General features: G+C 34.2%; 1 protein-coding gene across 1 annotated transcript; it reads right to left on the bottom strand.

Moving 5' to 3' along the window:
* Positions 1-2,241: 2,241 nt before the first annotated feature.
* On the bottom strand, positions 2,242-21,055 carry LOC130647763 (uncharacterized). The gene is made up of 4 exons (XM_057453724.1): positions 20,693-21,055; positions 9,959-10,887; positions 3,942-9,861; positions 2,242-3,369 (listed from the first exon to the last, which is right to left on the bottom strand). The coding sequence occupies exons 1-3, from the start codon at positions 20,773-20,775 to the stop codon at positions 3,944-3,946; spliced, it is 6,930 nt and encodes a 2,309-aa protein (XP_057309707.1). The 5' UTR covers positions 20,776-21,055; the 3' UTR covers positions 2,242-3,369; positions 3,942-3,943.
* Positions 21,056-21,818: the final 763 nt, after the last annotated feature.

Below are 21,818 nucleotides of genomic sequence, written 5' to 3'. Positions count from 1 at the left end.
ATCAGTCTCTATTATCACACATAATTTAATGGAAACAAAGATTTAAAGTATACAATGAAACCTCATTATAGCGGACATCCTTTCTAGCAGACAACTCTCTACAACGAACATTATTCTCGAGAACAGATGAAATGACGATAAACAACGAAACCTGTATGTAGTAGGGCATACGTTATACCAGACGCATTTCATCATTTTTAGATTCCAATTTTCGTTACTATGTAGAAATGACACGCTCAACGGCGGACTATTTTCAAATAAGACAAGACAAGGTATCAACTTTTTTTGTACAATCCAGAGACTGTTTTACTTTTTGTAGAAAGATACTTGCAGCATCTTGTCTTTAGTTTCTCTCCAACCTCGATCCTAGGGCTTTTTTTCTCTTTTTGATATAAGAAGAGGTCGAGGTTGGTCTCTGTCTTTTCGCAGAGCCAATCATATTTACGCAATTTGAGGTTGATCTTATACCCTAATACCTCAACACAAATTGTTAAAGCAATGTAATTCAATTTGGGAAGAAAATCTGCCCAGCTGACCCACTCTATAGCGAATTTTTTTTAAGGTCATAATAGTGTCCTGTATAGAGAGGTTTCATTATACTGGGAAGATACCCTAGACCAAAATTTACGATATATAATATATCATACAAATATTATGATGGTAATACCCGAGTTAGAGACTTATCCCTGTAAATTTTTCTTGCCTCTTTTTAAACAAATTTTCATTACTACAAGAGCGAATATTTGATGGTAAATTTATTAAGAATAATAACTTGATATTGAAAAGTGTTTTTCCCACCATAGTCAATTTTAAGGCCAGAGTTCCAAAGTAAATTATTTTTACTAAAACACGTGGCTTGTACCTTCAAATGTTATACTGGGGACGAACGGAAAACTTCTGATCGGATAGAAAAAGAAGTGTAAATAAGTTTGGTTTGTTTATTCGAATCTTTCACGAAGATGGAACACAATGGAAACTGTTGAATCAATCGTTGAGTTTGATTTTAACCTGTTTTCGATTTGCAGTTAAAGTTGTTATTTTAAATTCGGTACACTTTAGTTGATGCCCTATGACGTATTTCTTCATCGATAGCTCAGCATAGCAGGACAGTTAACAAGTCTATGTAGTGATACATATTTTATGAAGCTGAAGAATTTTTGATAAACGAAAAAAAATCAAAGACGTGTCTTTTTTTGTCTGTCATATTATTTTTAAAATAATTCTACTTCAAATGTTTAAAAACCTATCAACCTCGTTTTCAGAGCTCTCGCAAAGGAACGGCGAGTCTTGAGAGCAACAAATTGTTTTACTCGACACGAAGGTGCGTGTTTGAGGGGTTTGGGGCTGGGGTTGTTTGTGCGAAAACAACGAAATCCTAGTATGGTACTGATTTTAAAATATCTAAAATTAAATGGAACGTCTGTTAAATGAAGAATGTTTGGAAAACAAAAAAGCTTCTTTATATCTAAGCTATCTAATGCTCCCTTCCTCCATCATAATGGCTCAAAATTTTTACAACATGATTTTAATGAACTTATTGATGGATTCCTTCCTGAAATTGCTGAGTCAGGGAAAAAAAGTAATTATCTTGAGCTAACAGTTGATAAGCCAGTATTTTCTGTCGACTATCATTTTATTGATTGTAATGTAACAATGGCCATAGTGTGACCCGTTACCTCTTACCCAACCTCGTCCCTAGGGCCTTTTTTATCTTTCTGACAATCGCGTTTAAAAATTGTCAGAAATAAAAAAGAGTCAGCATGATCAGAAAAAAGAAAACCCAAGAAAGTTGTATAAGTCTTAACAGCTTGTACAACTTTCCTAACGCTTTCAGTGTCAGCGTCCATGGCAGGAAAAGTTACAAACTTTATCTTCGCCTAATAAAAATTTAACTTAAGCTAGATTTACACTGAATAAAATTTTTCGTCGCGTTTTGGCTATAGTTTAGTGTGGAGCTTTTTTTTTGCATCTTGCTTTCTGAAACGAGGTATTGTCATTGGAAGGGCCACATTCTCAGAAGAATGTTGTGACTATCGATTTAGAACATACTTTAAATTGAGTATTATCATTTCTTGCCACCCAAACTAATATTTTTTGAAACAACAAAATTAAACCTTATTATCGGGTTTTATTGCCATAGCGTAAAATTCCTGGTAACTTCCAGTAACTCAATCTGTGATAACCCAAACATTCGTTAGATCGACCCACTTTTGAAGGCCGCAAATTAAAAGAAGTAATACATAAGAATTGTGTCTACTTTCATCAAGGAAAAAAATGATAGGTTTTCACTTTACAATAAAAAACGTAATTCTCACCATATAGATTTTAAGTTCTGTCACGGCAAGAAATAGAGTTAACTTCGGTAGCCAAAGATTGACGACGTTGGTGGTTGAGATCAATCTACCTGTTGTGTCACACAGAAAGTAAGTAAGTAAGGTAGTTAGTGAGTTATTTAGTAACGGAAAGATTTTAATGTCCTTGAAAAGTCCATAGTAACGGCTGGTTTTTTGTCCACTCCGAGTACAACTATGTTTTATTACCACCAGAGCAGTATACAGCATTGCTCCAACCTGCTTGTCTGCCACACGAGCCGATTCACGGTCAGTAGATGGCAATAAATGAGTTAACAACACTACATTTAAAGTGCGCTGGAATGGGTACATGAACCTAAAACCTTACAAGTTGACAGCGCTAATACAACATCATCTCCGCTAATAGTTATAGAAAAATATGAACACGATTAGACATTGTGCTTTAGAAAAACATATTACAAAAGAAAAACATATTACAATATAACAAAAAACAACAAAATTGACTCATTCAAAAATTATTACGATATAGTTATATATATAAATCTGGATTCACGTGACTTCAGACATTAAGATATAGTACAAGAGAGATTAAAATTTTATTACATTCCAGTTGGCATTAAGTTGTATTGGAGATGTTTTCTCCAGTGTTTTAGAAGCTAAATAAGTAGCAAGAATAGTTGAAACAATTCTTACAGTCATAGAAAAATATCACCCACTCACGTGATCGATATAAGCCAATAAAAACGTTAAAAGAAGACATAAAAAGACATTACATTGCCAGGTACTAATGATTTCTTAAAATATATTTTTCTATGCAGTTTACTGTTTACATAAAAATTGACCCTAAAATATATGCATAAAACAAAACAAAAACAAACAAATTTATCTATATTTTGGTACGAAAAAAGTTAATGCATACGGATTTTACATGATATAATGTTTTTTTCTAAATCAAAAGTCCAGAATCGACTTTGAAGAGATGACTTCTTCATGTTGAAAAGTAACGTTGTATTTAATTCTTCTCTGGTTAGAGGTAAACATACCATAGCAAAAACATCTAGAAAAAGTTGGAACTAATTGTCATTTTTTCTATGAGTGATGGAAGATGCTGCTCGTTTTTCTCTTATAGGAACAGAACATCTTTGTGAAGTACATGCACTTTACAATTTCAGTTTTCACAAACAAGGGAAGCAATGTACTGTTTCAAAAGGATGAAAAAATGAAATTACGCTGTTTGTTAATTTTATGTAGGTTATCCTAACAACGATGTAGACACTTGATAGATTCTTAGATAAGCCATATTTAGAGACCATGTCTTTCACCCCTAATTATCCAGGTGAAAATTAAAGTTCTCACATAATACCCATTACTGATTTTTAAAATTTGCTTGCATTATGCTTTGAATCAACAGTTAACGCTTACTAAAAATAGTTTTTAGTTGGACACCAAAGTTTCAGAGGTACAAGAATAAAAAAATCGAATTCAATCTAAATTTTTACAAACTCAAAATGAATCAACAGTTAACGCTTAAATACTTACAAGCTCAGAAGTATTGCCATTGCTTTTAAATAGAATACATACTGAAAAAATGATTCATATGAAAATCAGATAGTAAAACATCTTAAATACCTTTATACGAAGATCTTGAAGTACATATTCCAGAAACTCAATTCATTCCATTTTGTTGTTAAAGAACAATCCTTCAAATGTAATTCTTGCAATTCCAAATGCCCACGCTCCTTTAAAACCATCTTAAGTTTCTTTGACGCCACTTCAAGCGATGCAAATGTGATCGCGTTGTTTTCATTTAGCACCAATCTCTTCACATATGGTGTCAACTCCACAATGAACTTCATATGAGCGTCTGTGATGTTGCAATCACTTAACGTGATCGATTCTAACTTTACATAACGTGAAGTGCAGATGTAATTCGACAGAAACGACATATCAGCACTGGTAATCAGCTTATTACCAGTCAAGTCAATGTTTTTTACCCTTGTCAAGATAGATCCAACAACTTTAAATTCTTCAGCTTGTAGATTGCAATGGCTTAGAATTAATGTTTGCAATGAATACCTTTCCAAATGATGCAGAGTATCTTTCAATAGGTTTAAACCTACAGAAGAGATTGTCTTGTTTTGCTTTAAATTGATTTCCTTCGTATGAGGCACAATGTCACATACACTTCGTAAAAGAATATCATTCAAATTGCAGTCTTCCAAACTGATATATTCCAGTTGATTTGGCAATGGCAAAATTGCCATAGAAAGATGAGCCAAATCACCTCCCGCCAAATTTCTGTTGCTATCCAGGTTAATTTGTTTTACACTTTGTATTAAACCTGCCATTGAATCAAAATGTGTCGCTGTTAAACCGCAACCTTTGAATTTAACGATCTCCAATCTACTTAACTCAGATGATTTGATGAATCCTGAAAATGCTCTGAATCCAATCGCAGATATTCTTTTATTTTCACTCAAATCCAATTCTTTGATGCATATGCTTAACAAAGACAAACACTCCAAATGTTCGTCTTTCAGATTGCAGCTGGCCAATGAGAGAGATGACAGTTTGAGTTTATCCATTGCATTCCATACTGTGTTGGACAAAAGTTTCAAGCCAATCGGTGTTAAAAATTTGTTGTTGCTTAAATTCAAAGTAGGTATCCGTGGAGCTAGGTTGCACAATGCTTTCAAATGATCTTCTCGTAGACTACAATTACTGAGAACAACTTCCTCGGGATTGCTCAAGCAGTCGCTGATTGTTGCTTCAGCGAGACGATTTAGACATGATGGCGTAATTGACCTGTTGTCACTTAAATCCAACTTTCGAAGAAAAGGGACCATCTGAATCATCTTTTCAACGTGCTCTGCATTAAGGTTGATATCGTTTAACATCAATACTTCCAACTGGCTTTTAGCTGCACTGGTAACCGCATGACATATAGCATCCATCACATCAGGTGTAATCGTTCTGTTGCAGCTTAAGTCTAGTTCTTTAATCAATGGTATGATAGTCGATATAGCTTTAACGTGCGACGCATTAATGTTGCAATCACGCAGTTTTACTATTTCCAATTTTCTGTACTTAGTGTTAAGTAAAGCAACAGTGATGTATTGGAGACCTATTGAAGATATGAATCTCTGTGTAGACAGGTCTAATTCCTTCATGTAGGGAATAAAAGCAGATATCTTTCGTAAGTGATCGTCTGTAATGTTACAATCAATTAACGACACCTTGGGAATAGCATAATTTTTTAAATTTTCCTTGGATTGATTAAACAAGGCGAATAACGCTTCTGGAGTAATAGTGGCGTTATCATCAAGTACAAGATTTTTCAACTTAAGAAAAATTCTTGCCAACGATCCTAATTTTTCTTCATCCATGTTACAATTTTTTAATGTTAGTGTTTCCAAATTGGACCATGTTCTATTGAAGATGTAATGTGACAGAAACTTCAATCCTTCAGCACTAATTTTTCTGTTAGTGCTCAAATCCACTGCTTTGACATTTGAAACGACTTCTGCCAATGCAATAATTTGTGGGTCTCCAAAGTCACTATCAACAAATGACAGTTCTTCAGTGTTTAGTCTTTTAGCTGTGTGGATAATGTTTGACAAGTATTTGCATTGATTTAGAGTGAACATGGTGTACTGAAATTTAATTTTTTTCAGAAATGGAACCATGCTACCCATGCATTTCAGATGTTCTTCGGATAAGTTGCAGTAGGATAAATCAACTGCCTCTAGTCTGCTATTTGAATTTTCTGCTATTTGATCAGCAATCACTTTTAAACTTTGTGGAGTAATTCCTTTGTTATCAAACATTTGTACTTCCCGTAATAAAGGAAAAATTGGCGCAATGACTTGAATCTCTTCTTCACCCAAAATGCATTCATTCAGACAAAGAGTATCCAATTTCAATGAATTAGTGTTTGAGTGCTGCTGCAAAGAAATTGCCAATTTTTTGTATCCCTCTTTTGTTATTAATGCATTCTTTCGAATATCAATCGTAGAGAAAATGCTTGTCATTTTACAAATAGCATCCATATGCTTGTCTGTTAAAAAGCAATTCGATAATTCCAAGCTGTTTAACAGACTGACACATTCGCTGAAAAGAACTTTTGATAATTTCTCCAGGATGCCTAATGGCAACACAGCTATATCGTTGAAGGTCAGTTCTTGAACCAGCGGTAACATATCAGCCAACTGTTGAATACTAGCTTCATTTATATTTGGATGCACAAACTCCATTCGTCGCAAAGCTAAACCGTCAGATGAGCAAAAAGCATTTGCAAAAAAAGAATAATCTGAAGGCAGCAACGTAAAATTCTGTGACCAAATGAAACTATCCAGCACGGGCACCAGCGTTATTAAAGCCTTAATTTCATTTAACGATAGATCACAATTCTTTAGTGTGAGACATTCCAATCTAATGTTTGTTTCTGTACAGATTTTTGTTAAGAATTGCCATCCAAGTTGAGTAATGTGGTTGTTTTCACTCAAATCCAATGATTTAATAGCCTTGATCACTGTACTTAATGACTTTAGGTGTTCATCAACAATGTTGCAATTCGCAACACGAAGAGAATCTAGCATGCATATCTTTGAAGTCTTCACTGTTTCAGCCAGATAAGTATAACCTTTGCTTGTAATTTGTTTATTTCCACTGATATCAAGTTCTTGTATAAATGGTAATAACTGTGAAATTGTTGCAATATTTACGTCAGTTAAATTGCATTTTGAAATGTCCATGAGTCGAAGTTTGTTTATTGGCGAGGTAGTGATAGTATTACAAATCAACTCAATTATTTCTGATGTGAGATTTCTGCTTTCTGACAGATTCAACTTCTTTGCTTTTGTAAGATATGTATAGAAACCAGGGAGGTTTCTCTCTTGAGGCAAATTATCAGAATTGTTAATTGTGGTTACTCGACAGGGCATATCCATCATTTCCAGCATGCCAGACTCTGTAATAAAGTGGTTACCTCCTATTTCAACTTTATCCAATATTGGTAACATTCTCTTGATCTCATCCAAATCTTTATTCTGTAAATTACAGTTTTGAAGATCAATTTCTGAAAGTTTGCACGTGCTTGAACGAACTGACTTTGTAAGGCTGCGTAGACCAAATTTTCCTAAACTGTTATTTCCTTGAAATGATATGCTCACGACGTAATTCAAAATGGGGCGCAAAGCCTCAATTTGACGTATGGTTAAATTGCAATCATGAAAGTGTATTATCTTCAACTGATTATTATCAACACTTGTAACTACTTCTGCCATATGCTGCAAACTTTTATCCGTGAGTAATCCGTTATTACTAAGATAAATTCGATATATTCTTTTGAACATATCTTTTAACACCATAATATGTTCGTTCATAAGATTGCAATTTGAGAGATCAAGGGTATGTAATTTTAGCACCTTTGCATACACAATTTCGCTTGATAATGCACTCCATCCTTTATCTGTTATGCCTTTATTTCCTTTCAAGGAGACGTGCTCTATTAAAGGTACTGCACTAGAAAACGCTTCCACATGATTATCAGTGAAATTACACTCGCGAAATGAAACGTCACCTAACCGACTTTTACCGTTGCATATAGCATTGGAAAAACACCTTATACTTTCAACAGACATTGCTGTATTACATCCAAAGTCCACCTCGCATAAATGTAACATGGTGTCAGACATTTCTGTTAACAGCGATCCCTTTAAATTGCAAGAGGCGAGATCTAGTTTCTCAAGTTTTATCATTTTTGTCTTTGGAAAATTAAAACATTTAATTGGTTCTAAAGATTTGTTTTCGCTCAGATCAAGTATGGAAAGGTATACCCCAATTTTTAACAACGCGACAATACCATCTTGTTCAATACTGCATTTTGCAAAAGACAGCTTATCAGTTCGCATATTAGGTGCTTTAGACAGCGTATTTGCTAAGCATTTTAAACCTTTTGCAGTGATGGATCTATTCTCGTCTAGGTTGACTTGTCTTACGGACGGCACGAGTATGCAAAGTGCTTGAAGGTGATCATCTGTTAAATTGCATGCAGAGAGATTGAGACTATCCAAACTGCACCTTGCACTGAAAAATGCTGCGGATAACTTTCGGATCCCGGATGGTTTAATGCAAATATTGTTTGAAATATCCAATGACTTAAGGCGAGGAATGAAATACTTCAGTGCTTCCAAATGATCATCCCTGATGTTACAATCACTTAGGCACATGGACTCCAAAAGATATGAGCCATCTTTAAAAACTTTTTCGCCTATGTTTCTAAACACAATTGGTGTTAGTTTTCTATTTTTCCGAATGTCTAATGTTGACATAGAGCAAATATCAGCTACTATGTTTTCCAAATGCGAATCAGTTAGATTAAATTCTGGTAACTCTAGTTTTTGAATACCAAACCTTTTTTCAGCCAATAGTTCACGAAGCCCTTCTTTCAGTGTGCGATCATTCACATGTATATAGTTTTTCCACCAAAAACTAACGACATTCGATTGCATTAGTCTTAGCAAACAACCAAAATGAGTATCATCAAAGTTACAATTCACAAAAAAAAGATACTCAAGCACAGAATCCTTCTTATCAAGAATGATGTCTGTGAGCACTTCAAAATGCTTAGAACTGAGATTCTGATCATACAGATTAACTTGCCTTGATCGAACAAATATTTCAGAAACTGTTAAGATATTGTCATCTGTGATTGGACTTACAAAATTAAATACACCGATTGTGTTGTTTTCGTTTGGGTATAGCGTTTCCAGAAGTGTCTTCCATGATAAATTTGTCATCAGGGTATTATTGGTGCAATCCACTTCATCAATTTTGTCAAAAAGTTTTGCTATTTCTATCATATCATTATCATTAAAGTTGCAACACCTTATGTCAAGCGATTCTAGTTGATATGAACCCGTATTGCTTATTGCATCAGAAATACATCTTAATCCTTCTGATGTGATTCGTGAATTTCCACACAACGTTAAGTAGTTAAGAGAAGGAATAACATCAGAAATAGATTTAAGATGATCATCGGTTAAGTCACAAGCTATTAATTCTAAGCGTTCCAATAATAACGGAGCAGATTGCTGACAAACTTGTGATAGAAACTTTAGACCTAATGGAGTTATTTCCTTATTATAATTCAGAATAGCTGACTTTATTCTTGCTATGAGGGGACACAATGAAGTCAGATCTTCGTCATTAATATCACATTCTTCAAAGTTTATATGTTCTAAACGGTTTAAACCAAAGGTTAACAAAGCATCTGTGAAACTTTTCCATCCACTAACACTGATACAAGTGTTGTGAGATATGTTCAGATTCTTTATGTATGGAACAATTTGTTGTATAACCTTCAAATGAAAATCTTGAAGATTACATTCGTACAATATCAATTCATCAAGTATGTACGCATCAGCTTGATGCAAGTAGTTATAAAGTTCGCGCAAATTGTCAGGAGTAAGGTTCTGGTTTCCACTAAAATTGATTTCTCTACAATATTTTCCTCCCATTTGGCCGCCATTCAGAAAAGGTGCTGAAACTAAAAATATTTGAAAGTGTAACACAATAAAATCAGAATGTAATTCAATAAAAACAAGGTCACAACATTCATTAATAACAACAACAGCACATTTTACCTAAAGATCCTGACAGTGATAATTCATTTTTTTTGATATCTTCTATTTCCTCCTTTGACAACTCCATCTGGCTGTCCACTCTTTCCTCCAGTGAACCAACATCAGCAGCTAGTAAAGTCACACGATCATATATTTCCAGTAGATTGTATGTAGACCTTTCTTTTTCTAGCTGGATACCATCCAACTGATTGCGTATTTTCAACACTTCACTCTGTCTGATGCTTTTTTCAGTTTCCACTTTTTGTTGCATTATGTCATGCCTTTTAGAAAGATTTTTATGATCGCTTACAACGTCTGAAAATCTTCTTTTAAGGACAGTGCAGTCCTTCAATTTATCGTAGCATAAATCCACTTGTGACTTTACAATGGCATTACGATATTCATATGTACAATCTAAAGGACAGTTATAAAGCTCTTGGATTGAAGACACTTGGAATTGGAGACCTGTTAAAATGATTAAAAGTTCCGACCAAAATGTTTCAAAGTCTGCATTGGACATTTTTGTGTTTCCATAATGTGAAAGTTTGTTTCTAAATGCTCGTAGATGCCCCAAGTATGCAGCGATGCTCTTGTCCTTTACTTGTGGGGTTTTGATCTTCCAGCCTCCAATTGGTGGGGTAAGACTCGTACAATTCTGTATAACTATACAAATCAAGGTGACGTCAAATTCTTCGTATTGAGTCTCTTTCGATTTTGGATATAATAAATCCCATTCCTTTTCTTTTATGATTTTTTTTCCTTTAAGCTTTAAGAATGTTGGCTGAAACAACAGTAATTTTTGGTATAACAACTTTTTATCTTGTGGCAAGCCATGTTTAAACATAATATGAAGAGCAGCTCTTCTTCCAGCATAGTTTAAACAAGTTAACAGCCTAATATAGTTTTCATTGTCTTTGATTATGCTGTTCTGACCAGGAATGGCTAATTTTCTAAAAAAAAAAAAAAAAAATTGGAAGTCCTTATTCTATCGTCAAACTTTTTTCAAAGGTTTTGTAAGAGCTAATCTAAAAAATATATCTACCATATATATACTAAGGTTAAAGATGGTCAACGTCTTTATTTAAAAAATGTAAAGTTGAAAAATTTCTAACCCTATATCTCACCTAGAGCAAAAGCAAAGAACTAGTGTCAAATTGCGCTAGTTTGGATTTCTGTAGATAAGAACACATAAATAACAGCAAAGTAAAGAGCATTTTCATTGTTTATGTGTCATTTGTCTACTTGTTTACTGGCTTGCCAGGAACGAAATGCAAATGAAAGTTGTAGGTGACCGTACAGAATTAAGAGAACTCCAAAAAACCAGTACAAGCCCCTAATTTATATAAAGCTTAAAAAAAGCTGGTTGCACAACTGCGTGAAACAAATACTTCTTCCCTACAAAAGGTACCATAACAGATTTTTTGTCAACGTAGAAAGCAGGAAAATTAAATCTAGTACGTAAAACGCTGAGTCTGTTTTTGTGAGTAGCTAAGGTGACATTCACTTTTCCCATTAATAATAAGCGATATAGCGATCATCCATATCTGAATTGCTAACCGACAGAATACACGTTACGCCACAACTTTAAAAATCTAACCACTTATCTGTTCAAACAATGTCACTGAATAATATAGATATTATCATGTCATGAACAGGCGAGTTTCTTTCAGGCTACGTTTCAACACCCACAGAGACAGAGGGGTCGGAAAAGGCTGGGGTGATTCCCTTTCCCTCTCCAAATTTCTAGTTGTACTTCATTGGACATGTTTACAGCATGATTCCTTCTCGAAAGTCGCCATTTTGTGATAATTTTTTTTTCGGATTAAACACAGTTTGACGTCATTTCCCGGATGGCAAAAAACGGTAACTCAGAGAAAAAAAGAAGAGTAAATTATTGCAACTAAGATTAATTTTGTAAATAATTATATGCTATGCCTTTTTGCAGTAAGAATAACAGAAGTAGCGCGGCAAAGCATTCCTTTGCCACTCTCCAGACAGGGCAAGAAACAACGAGCTGCATGTACTCGTTTTAATCACTAGAAAGTTTTGATCAACGTTGGCAAAAAGGGCTTTGGCAATTCCAAATCTCTGTCCACTTGTCTTTTCATTAGGCCATATGAAAATTCTGGTATAGGTGCTCGCTCTTCTACGTTGCGTCTAAGACTTCTCTATTTTATTGTGGTACACTAGGCAGGGATTTACGAGATTGTTGTTTCTTCTTATTTTCTTTCTTTCTTTCTTATTATAATCTATTTTAATTTATTCTTCGTGTTGCGTTTCATTCTCATATCAAATAACGCTATAGGCCCTGGGATCGAGGTTGCTTGAATTGTTATTATAACAAGCCCAGGGTTGTGCTTTAGCTTGCACCCGTCCTTTCGATGTTTACTTCCGCATGGTCGTGATTATTAACGCTACCAATAGTCTAGGCATAGAATGAAGTTTTTTACTAATCTTCCTAATGAAAAACGCTTTCCCAGTCTAACTCTTCTAACCAACAAAAACTGTTAGGGATCGCGAGTAAGCTATTGCTTCCACTTCCGTTCTCATTCTCATAACAGCTTTCCCAGCCACAGTCTGATTCTCTGCCAGGTTTTGTAAACTTTTTACTGGCCGAAACTTCAAAACTAAGAAGGCCAACATCTTTTTCATGGGAAACCAGTTTTTAAAAAGGGAAGTAAAAAACAAGTGTTTATTTATCTTCAGTATATACCTGTTACAAACTTATCTTGAGTCCCCTTACAAATGTTGAAAAACAAAACAACAACCGCTTTGTATATATAAAACCTCTTTGTATATATAAAAACTTTGGTCACGGCAAAGTTTTTATAGCAAAATTACAATCGGGACACAAGATGGCGACTGACACGAAGTTTCTTCTTCAGCTAATATTTTACAACTTTAACGACGAATATCTTGCAAACAAATCAAAATAAGTATAGAACAAATTTTTATCCGTAATTAGTACAATATTTTGACTTGATTTTCGATTACTTTTTTTAAAGTGGGAGGTAAGCTTACGTAATAATTAGATATAAAAAAAAATGTTTATATCAGCGTTTTTGTCAAAGACGTCATCAAATTTCTGGCCACAGGAGTCACTTTTTGGTCAATCACCAATAGCAGACAACGAAACGTGGAAATTACCTCTATATTTGAAAGCCTGCCTTTTTTCAAAACCGTTTGATATGGTATTAGGTTCAGTTTTTAAATCACCTAGCATACTGAAAAGGTGTGGCATAGTCGACATCATGGTTGAAAAGAAAAAAACCTGATCAGTGGTTGCTATTAAATATCATTTAATTCTGAATAATGTTACCTAAGCGAACTCTGCAACTATAGAGGAATTGCAATGTCCTTAACTGCGAATTTGTCAATAGCCTTATACTTAATAGAATTTTATTAGACCTCAAGTTGCGAGACAATCATAATGTATTTCGACTTACCAGATGTACAACAGTACACATCTCAGAAGAATTATAAAATGTTAAACGTAAAAAACTTCCTAATAATCGACTTTCGTAAAGTGTTTGATAGTACACACAGGGGAAATGGTATTAATACGAGCAGCCTATGCGGCACTAGATCTCTTTAGAGCTATATCCAATATGAGAACAATAAAGCATGCATTATTTCTTTTGACTGCCAAGTAAAATTGATAGACCTTCTAGCTGGTCAGCATGTCCGTTTTATGAGAGTTGCTTTAAAAGGCAATGAGCAGTAGACACGCAGCCAGGATTGTGAGTAACTTTAATTCTGCTGAGGATATTGCCTTGCTTTCAAAGGACATCGAACAATGCACAAAAGCGGTTTAGATGGGTGCATTATATCTATACTAAATGAAGAATTCTAAGTCTCCCACCAACTCTGATAATTCCTTTCTTGTCTAGAAATAGATCTAGTGCAGTTAAGACGCTAAAGTGCTTTTTTCAAAGCGACACTTTTCGAATTGATTGACTTCTCCAGAATTTTCCATTCCTGTCTAAAGTCTTCTTGTTGTACTTTGCGAATAATACAGATTTCTGTATCTTCAATATCCTCGCTACCAATTTCGTTTCTGTCAAATAACCATTTTATCATTGTTGCAACTGCTGCTGATAGTTCTAATCTAGGATACTCAATGATTTTAATGGTGCCACTCTGGATTTTCCTATAAAGGAACTGATGTCATCTTTTTCTTCTTATCTTCTGATTAAGGGAATTGCATTGACCATATCCATCACTGGATGCATCAGAATATGATATAACAAACCATGCTTATCTTCACTGAAATTTTCAGATTTAAAACAGTGCCTAACGTTTTTTTAAAACGCGTAGATCCTTTCTTTACTTCTCCCAGACAATACGTTGTTTATCACTCAGAGGATCATCCCACTTCTATTTGTCTGCACAAAGCTGTTGTAACATCTGCCTTCCAACAAACATTACTGGTGATGCAAATGCAAGAAGATCTTAAATCGAACTAAAAGACGAGAGAATACCTCTTCTAGTTAATAGTGTATCCTAAAGCATGTTTCTGAAACATAATTTATTGTTTTCCATGCACCACTCCACATCCAATACTCTTTTCATTAGTAACGTGTCAATAGATTGGTCTAAGTTTATTAATTCCTTAGCCTTCTCTGCCTCAGTTTTTTTTTCAGAATTTCTCTTGCATTGGATCCACCAGCTGGAAGCATACTAACAAAATTCGTTAGCAGCTTTAATGTAGTGATGATATTAGGACTGGAATGAACAGATCATTCACATAAAATTCCTTTTAAATGTTTCTGACGCACTAGTGCAATACTTATTCTCCAAATTGATAGCAGTGTTATGTAAAGCATAAGTAGAACAACCCGGTGATGACTTAACACCAAACAAGTGAGCTCTCATTTTATATTCTTTCAAGGGATTAGATCCATTAGGCCACCAGATATATCTTGAAATGTTCTAATGCTTAACAGGAACTTTAACTTGATAAAACATGGCTTCGATATCTCGAATAATTGCTATTTTCTCCTGTCGAGATCACCAGTTAATTTGTCAGGACCCTGCAACAAACTTTCATTTAATGATTTACAATTAATTATTTGCACTGTTATCAAGCACCAATCTGAGTTTGTTTGGCTTCTTAGGGTGATAAACGTTATGATGTGAATTATACCATATATGACCTAGGGTTTCCTCCTTGTTCGAATCATGCACTTCCACACCATATCCCTTGTCAATCAGATTGGTATGGAGTCTACGTAATGTGTATGCAAAATTTTGTATCTCTCTATCGTCCTCTTCAAACGCATGCTTCTTTAAAGAACTTGTTTACGGTTGTTTTGCATTACAACGCTTTCATCAGAAAATAGTAAAGGTGGGTGATAATACCTATTCGTTCTTTCTGACTCTGAGAAGATCTTGCTCAACTGAGAGAAAGAGTTATTTCTGTTAGTAATTGTTTACATAAATCATGATGGTATACAACATTAACTGCTTCATCCAATCATCTTTGCACTCACTTCGAATATTAGAATAATGGCTGACTAAGGTTGATCGGTCTGACCTTCTCACAGCTACCAAATTACATGGTATAGATAATTTCAAATTTTTGTTTAATGCAACTGGTCCAGCAACACACCATCCCAGCTTTGATTGATAAGCATCATGTCTACTTTTTATAACTTTCTTATGCTCTGACGTTGCTGGACAATTACCTCCCATTAATGAACCAATAGATATATTTTAATCGTCTTTCAAAAGGTCTCAAGTATGTCATCGAGATAACTCAACTTCTTAAATTTCCTTTGAGTTGGTACACTATGAGTACGAGATAGGCTAACTGAAAAAAATTCACTATGCACTGATGAAACTGCTGCATTTTTAGCAGGTATTTCCCATTCTTCTCTTTATTCATAGTTTTAAAAGATATTGATGCATCTTATACACTTGGGTCAATCAAAAAATGTACTCTTACAAGTACTCTGACTGTCATTGTCCAATGATGCAAATTTTTTAACTGATTCTTCAGGCTTTTATTTATGTCATAAATTGACTGATAACTTCTGCATTCACTCCTGTTGACCAGCAATCAAATGTGTTTATAAGATTGGAGCGAACTGTCTTGTCTTTTTCTGTATTATCCGCTCCCACATTTGTTCTAATCTTTATTTTTAACCCTCTTCTCGATCTCTCATTTGTAGCTATGGAGACTGGTAGAATTGGTTTTTCTACATGTCTTGCATTTTTTAGGATTCCTGCATTTTTTAACTAAATGACTTTTAGTTGCTTCATCGAAGGAACAGAAGCATAAACGTTTCTGAAACAACAGCCTACTTCTTGCATCTAATGATAAACTCAAATAATCTTTACGATTGTTTAAATCACGATTTTACCACAGTTAGGACAAACAATAACGTTTCTTTCATTAAAATCAGTAGCAAACAATTTCTGCCTGTGTTTCACTTTTCATCAACGAACTTTGGTGATTGATCTGACACTGCTTCTCGAGAATATAAAGGATCATTCACTGAGGTTGTTTATTTGTCAATTAATCTAATAAGGTCTTGTAGTCCAACATCTCTTCCTTTCCTTATTACATCAGACACATCACGGTTTCACCTATCCTGTAAATAAACCTGTATTTTTTCTTGAAGTACTTGAGGGAGTTCCTCACTATTGCCACTAGACCATCTATACGATAACATTGCAGATTCGAACTTGACGAAAAACAAGTAAAACTTTCTGGCTCATTTGGTTTTAGTTTTGACCACTTTGAAAGCTGCTTACAATATTCACTTGATACACGATTTCTGCCACTATATCTTTTGTCTATCAACTGTTTTACCCTAAAGCCAACTTCTTGTGCTGCAATGTATACATAACATTTTTACTAAGCTCTTTGCTTCACCTTCTAGATACTTGATCAATCGAGTCAAATATCCTCTTTGGTTGTCTATCCTTGTTTCTGCTGATTCTATGAAAGTGGCCATGAAGTACTCATAGTCTAAAATGTTTCCAATGAATGCATCAGATAAACTTTAGGTTATTGAATGTGTTTTAACATGTCAGACAAGAATCTTAATTTACTTCTATTGCCATTCTCTTTTCTAGAAACATACTGTCTCGTAACTAGTAACCCCTTATACTCTAGGAGCCTGGGGGGGTTGAGTATGCACTTCAATGTACACTAGGTCTGACTTCAAATCCTGAAAGTACATGATGGAAAGGTCAGAAAAAACTTACTTTCCCATTTTGGTTCATGGTCGTTTGGCGGGAAAGATGGCGGAAGGGCTCAAAAAATGCTAAAGGGCGTAATTTCCCAAATATGGTCATGTTATATATCAATCGATTACAAATTTAATACTGATCAATAATCACATTAGAACTTGGGTCTGAAAATGTACCGTTCAAAAGTTAGAAGCATTTAAGTGAAGTTCGGTATCTTATCTTTTCAAAAAATATATTGTCTTTTCAAAAAAATGTTGTGTATATTTTCTTGTTTACTACATGTTGCATTTTAATTGAAGATCATTGCTAATTTTGCAGGTTTGTATTGTTTTATATTGAGTATAGAAATCATACCTAAAGTGTGGACAAAAAGTAAATAAATTACATGTGAATACTATCATGCGAATGAATTGTAAGTTTTGTCTCGTGATATTTTATAGCTCTTGTTCATCGTGCATGATATAAAAATTTCTCTTTTTATGTATTTAGAACTAAAAATATGCAATGACTAGTGTTGAATCGCCTACAAAGCTACATGAACCGTCTTGTACAAAAGAAGATAGTAAAAAGAGTACAAAAGACCTTACCAAGTGTATTATTTGTCAGAAAAAACAAGATAATAAGGGAAACAAGAAACTTACAAGTACAGAGAATGGAAGAAATGCTATATTTAACTGTTCAAAAAGTTTGAATGATGATTTATTGAAGGGGATACCATTGAGTCAATACGATGATATCAACTACCATGTCAATACTTGCTATCCCCGGTATGTACGTTCTAAAGAGAGATTTGAAAGTAGGAACGAAACAGCAACAAGCACAGAAGATCTTGAAGTTAAACCAAAACGAAAAAAATCAAATGTTTCCAGTCCTTCACCTCTAGCTGAGAAGCCATGTGTTATTTGTAACCATATCAAATTCAAAGGTGATTTGAAGCGTTTTCGAATTTGCGAAATAAGACGAACTAATTCATTTTTATCTGCAGTAAAATTCAACAAAGATGCTGTTTATGACAGATGTGTGTTACTCAAGTGTCCTGGTGATATTTTTGCAGCTGACATTGTGTATCACAGAAAGTGCTTGAATGGCTATATTGTGAAATTTGAACGTGATATAGAAGCTATAATGTATGCCAGAAACGAACATCATAAAGGGGCAGTATTTGCAAATACATTTAAAAACTTCCTTTCAACTCTGGATTTGAAAAAACATGCTTATTCAATGTCATTTTGTCGAGACCAGTTGAATGAAATTTTGGAAAAGGAACATAATAGTGGTATGAATTATTCTTTTCATTAATTTATTACTGGACACCCCTCGTTTCTTTTTTCAATTCGTAATTTCTTTCGCGTTATTTATAGAGGCCTATGGTACGAACAGAACATTGAAGACACTTCTAATTGACAACTTTGAAGAAGAATTATCATTTACGTATTCAAAAGATAGGAAGAAATCACAGATGTTTTATTTATCTGACACACACACTACTGCAACAGTTATAGAAACAATGCGATCAAACAACCCAATTAAAGTATGTGCAAATAAATTGAGATCAGAGTGTGAGAACTTTGACTTTAACCTCGATAACAGCTTCAGATATGCCAGTGATTTAGAGCTAAGTTTACAGTACTATCATTCAAGTAATTGCCCAGTGTATTCACGACACATGTAAATCGAAAAATCTGATTCAAATTTTGAACCGCTTAGGACTGTGTATCAGTTATGACGACCTAGAATGTATTGACATTGGCATCACCCAACACACAATTGATATAGCTGGTACAAATAGAGTACCAATATCAAAAAGTATCACATCAACTTCCATTATTCACGGTGCTACTGATAATTTTGATCATGATGAAAACACACCATCCGGAATAGGAGGGAGCCATGATACTATCCTCATGCTCTTTTAAAATGAAAAGAAGGACCGTGAGGGGAACACAATGAGCCAAAAAACTGAAGAAATTTGTAAATTTTCACGACAGAAAAGAAGTCTTAGCTGTGCTTTAGATTGCCAGAATTTGATTAGGATGGGAAGATTTTCAAAACGTGGTGAAATTTCAGATGATTTCATCTCAAAGAAGCCTCCAAATCTAACGGCTGTTATTAAAAAATCACAAAAGTATTATGAAACATGGATTGCTGCAAGGTATTTCTCTGGTGATAGTAATGCTGGTATTCCAAACTGCAAACGCGAAGAGTGTCAAAACCCATTCGGATGAAATTAGTAAATCTCTATATCATCAACGAACAAAGGCGCATGATATTTTTGTTATAATAGTTTTTTATATATATAGTGTCGTTTTACTCTTATCGTTTGATCAAGATTTTTTATCAAGAGCCTGAATAAAATAATTTACAATACTCCAAATTATGATCAGTATTGAAATTTTTAGTTTAGTATGCTTCACTTAAATGCTTCTTTTGAACGGTACATTTTCAGACCCAAGTTCTAATGTGATTATTGATCAGTATTAAATTTGTGATCGATTGATATATAACATGACCATGTTTGGGAAATTACGCCCTTATGCATTTTTTGCGCCCTTCCACCATCTTTCCCGCCAAACGACCATGAACCAAAATGGGAAAGTAAGTTTTTTCTGACCTTTCCATCATGTACTTTCAGGATTTAAGGTCAGACCTAGTGTACATTGAAGTGCATACTTAACCCCCCCAGGCTCCTAGAGTATTATGGACTATTAAGATAATCTTGTACAAATTTTTCCTTTTCCTTTATATTCTTGATGGGAAGAGATCTAACAGTCTGATCCAAAGTAAAGTAATTAAGTAAGTAAGTAAAGTAAAGTAAATACATTTATTTGTTAAGTTAGATTTTACCACAGTTGTTTTTGTGAAACTATTTGTTATCAAAAATGTTTACATTATTATGTCAGCTAAATTTTTAACAGCCTATACTTAAGTCCCTCCTCCTGCTTGCTTAATATTGTGATTTTTTTTAAACGGTTATAGTTTTTAGAATTTCGGACAGATTGATATTTTTTCGTAATCAGTACCTAAATCAATAATGTTATTTTAAATTTCTTTCTTTTAGAACACACTTTTTTAACTGATATTAAGTGTGTTAAATTCATTTATTTTAAAGGTGTAGTATCTACACTTTTTTTGTTTTGAATATCCCCTATGCATCTTTACCTTCCAGGCTTTTTTGTTTCAATGAATTTCTTAGCCCCTTGTGAGTTCAACAGAGAGAGGGAATTTACTTAATTACATCTGAAAATCCAGGGCAAACGGATTTTGAATTGCGAACGCCACAACCTGTATTTCTAATGAGTTTCAATACAGTATTCCCTACAGTAAAAAAAGTCCTCCAATAAACGCCATACAGCTGTCAAACCAACGTAAATGCTTTCTTCCAATGAATATCTCCTTCGTTTAAACACCGCCCTTTAATAAATAACACGCCACCCTCCCATAAACAATCTTGGTAAAAAATAAACACGCGTCAGATAGAAGAAATGCAGTGAATGATTGGTGAAACATAAAAAAAGCAGAAATGATCTATGATGCAGAAAATAATAATATGTATACCTTTTCTTGAAGAATCTTTGATATAAAAAAACAGTCACCAAAAAAATGAAAAACAGCACGAAAAACTCTTCTGAATGTGCCATGTTTTGATCCTTTTTTAAAACAGCTTTATATATATTGACATGTATTCTGCAACAACTTATCGTTTAATCGTTTTAGTATTCAAACACATGTTTGAAAGATCATAAGAAACCGGAAGAGCAGCTTCTTTTATTTTCCAGTCTTACATTGTGAATTGTGTCACGCTGTTATCATTATTTATCCACTTTGTGGTTTTACAAGAAATGTATTATTGTACAATCGGCTGGTAAGTGCTTTTTGTTTTGTGTTGCTAAAGCCTGGTTTCTACTAGTGACATAACGATAAGCAATATACACATGCGCAGTAGATGAATGCGTGAAGTGGTAGGGATTTTCCTCATGTTTATGTTTATGTCACCAGTGAAAACCGGGCTTAAAAACAAACGAGATTTTATGACACGCAAGTATAAGACGGCCTTTACTCCACCATACTCTTGTTTTAAAAAAGTCAAGGAATATTTAACAATTTTGTTATCTGAAAACGAATCTTATCCTATCCAATATGGTAGAAAACGTAATATCACACAACCAAGATTTGGAAGACGATAGTGTTATTTCTTCTAAAGAAGAAATGAGGACGGTGAAGAAGAGAAAGTAGCCCAATTTAAAAAGAAGTTTCGTCTGCCATCATTAATAGAAAGCAAGGAGAAAAACTGGACTTTACCATGCGAACTCAAGAAACATTTTACTATAGGGTGTAACAAACACATGAAGAAGGATTTGAACAAATTCGTAACCATTCCTACTTCTAAAAATATCGTTTAAGGAACGAGATCAGATTCGTTGATCCCTCGCACGAAAGAAAGGGTCAAAACAAAGTCGTTTCGATTTGTTCAAAATCTGCGTGAACTTAATCAAAATCAGTATGTAGGTAAAAAATGTACAAAATTCTCTCGCCGGGAGAATCAAGCGATGCAGATATCGATACTCACAAGAATGTGTTAAAAAATTTAAATTCTGCAGCGGTGTTACTGTTACAGGATATGTAGCCTATGAAAGGCGTTATCAAATCTTTAATCAAAAATCTGCAAAAAGCCAGATCAAGG

Source organism: Hydractinia symbiolongicarpus, chromosome 6, assembly GCF_029227915.1.
Source record: "Hydractinia symbiolongicarpus strain clone_291-10 chromosome 6, HSymV2.1, whole genome shotgun sequence".
In the NCBI taxonomy this organism is placed as follows: domain Eukaryota; kingdom Metazoa; phylum Cnidaria; class Hydrozoa; order Anthoathecata; family Hydractiniidae; genus Hydractinia; species Hydractinia symbiolongicarpus.
The sequence above is the reverse complement of the archived record's forward strand: the minus strand, read 5'-3'. Positions and strand labels throughout refer to the sequence as shown.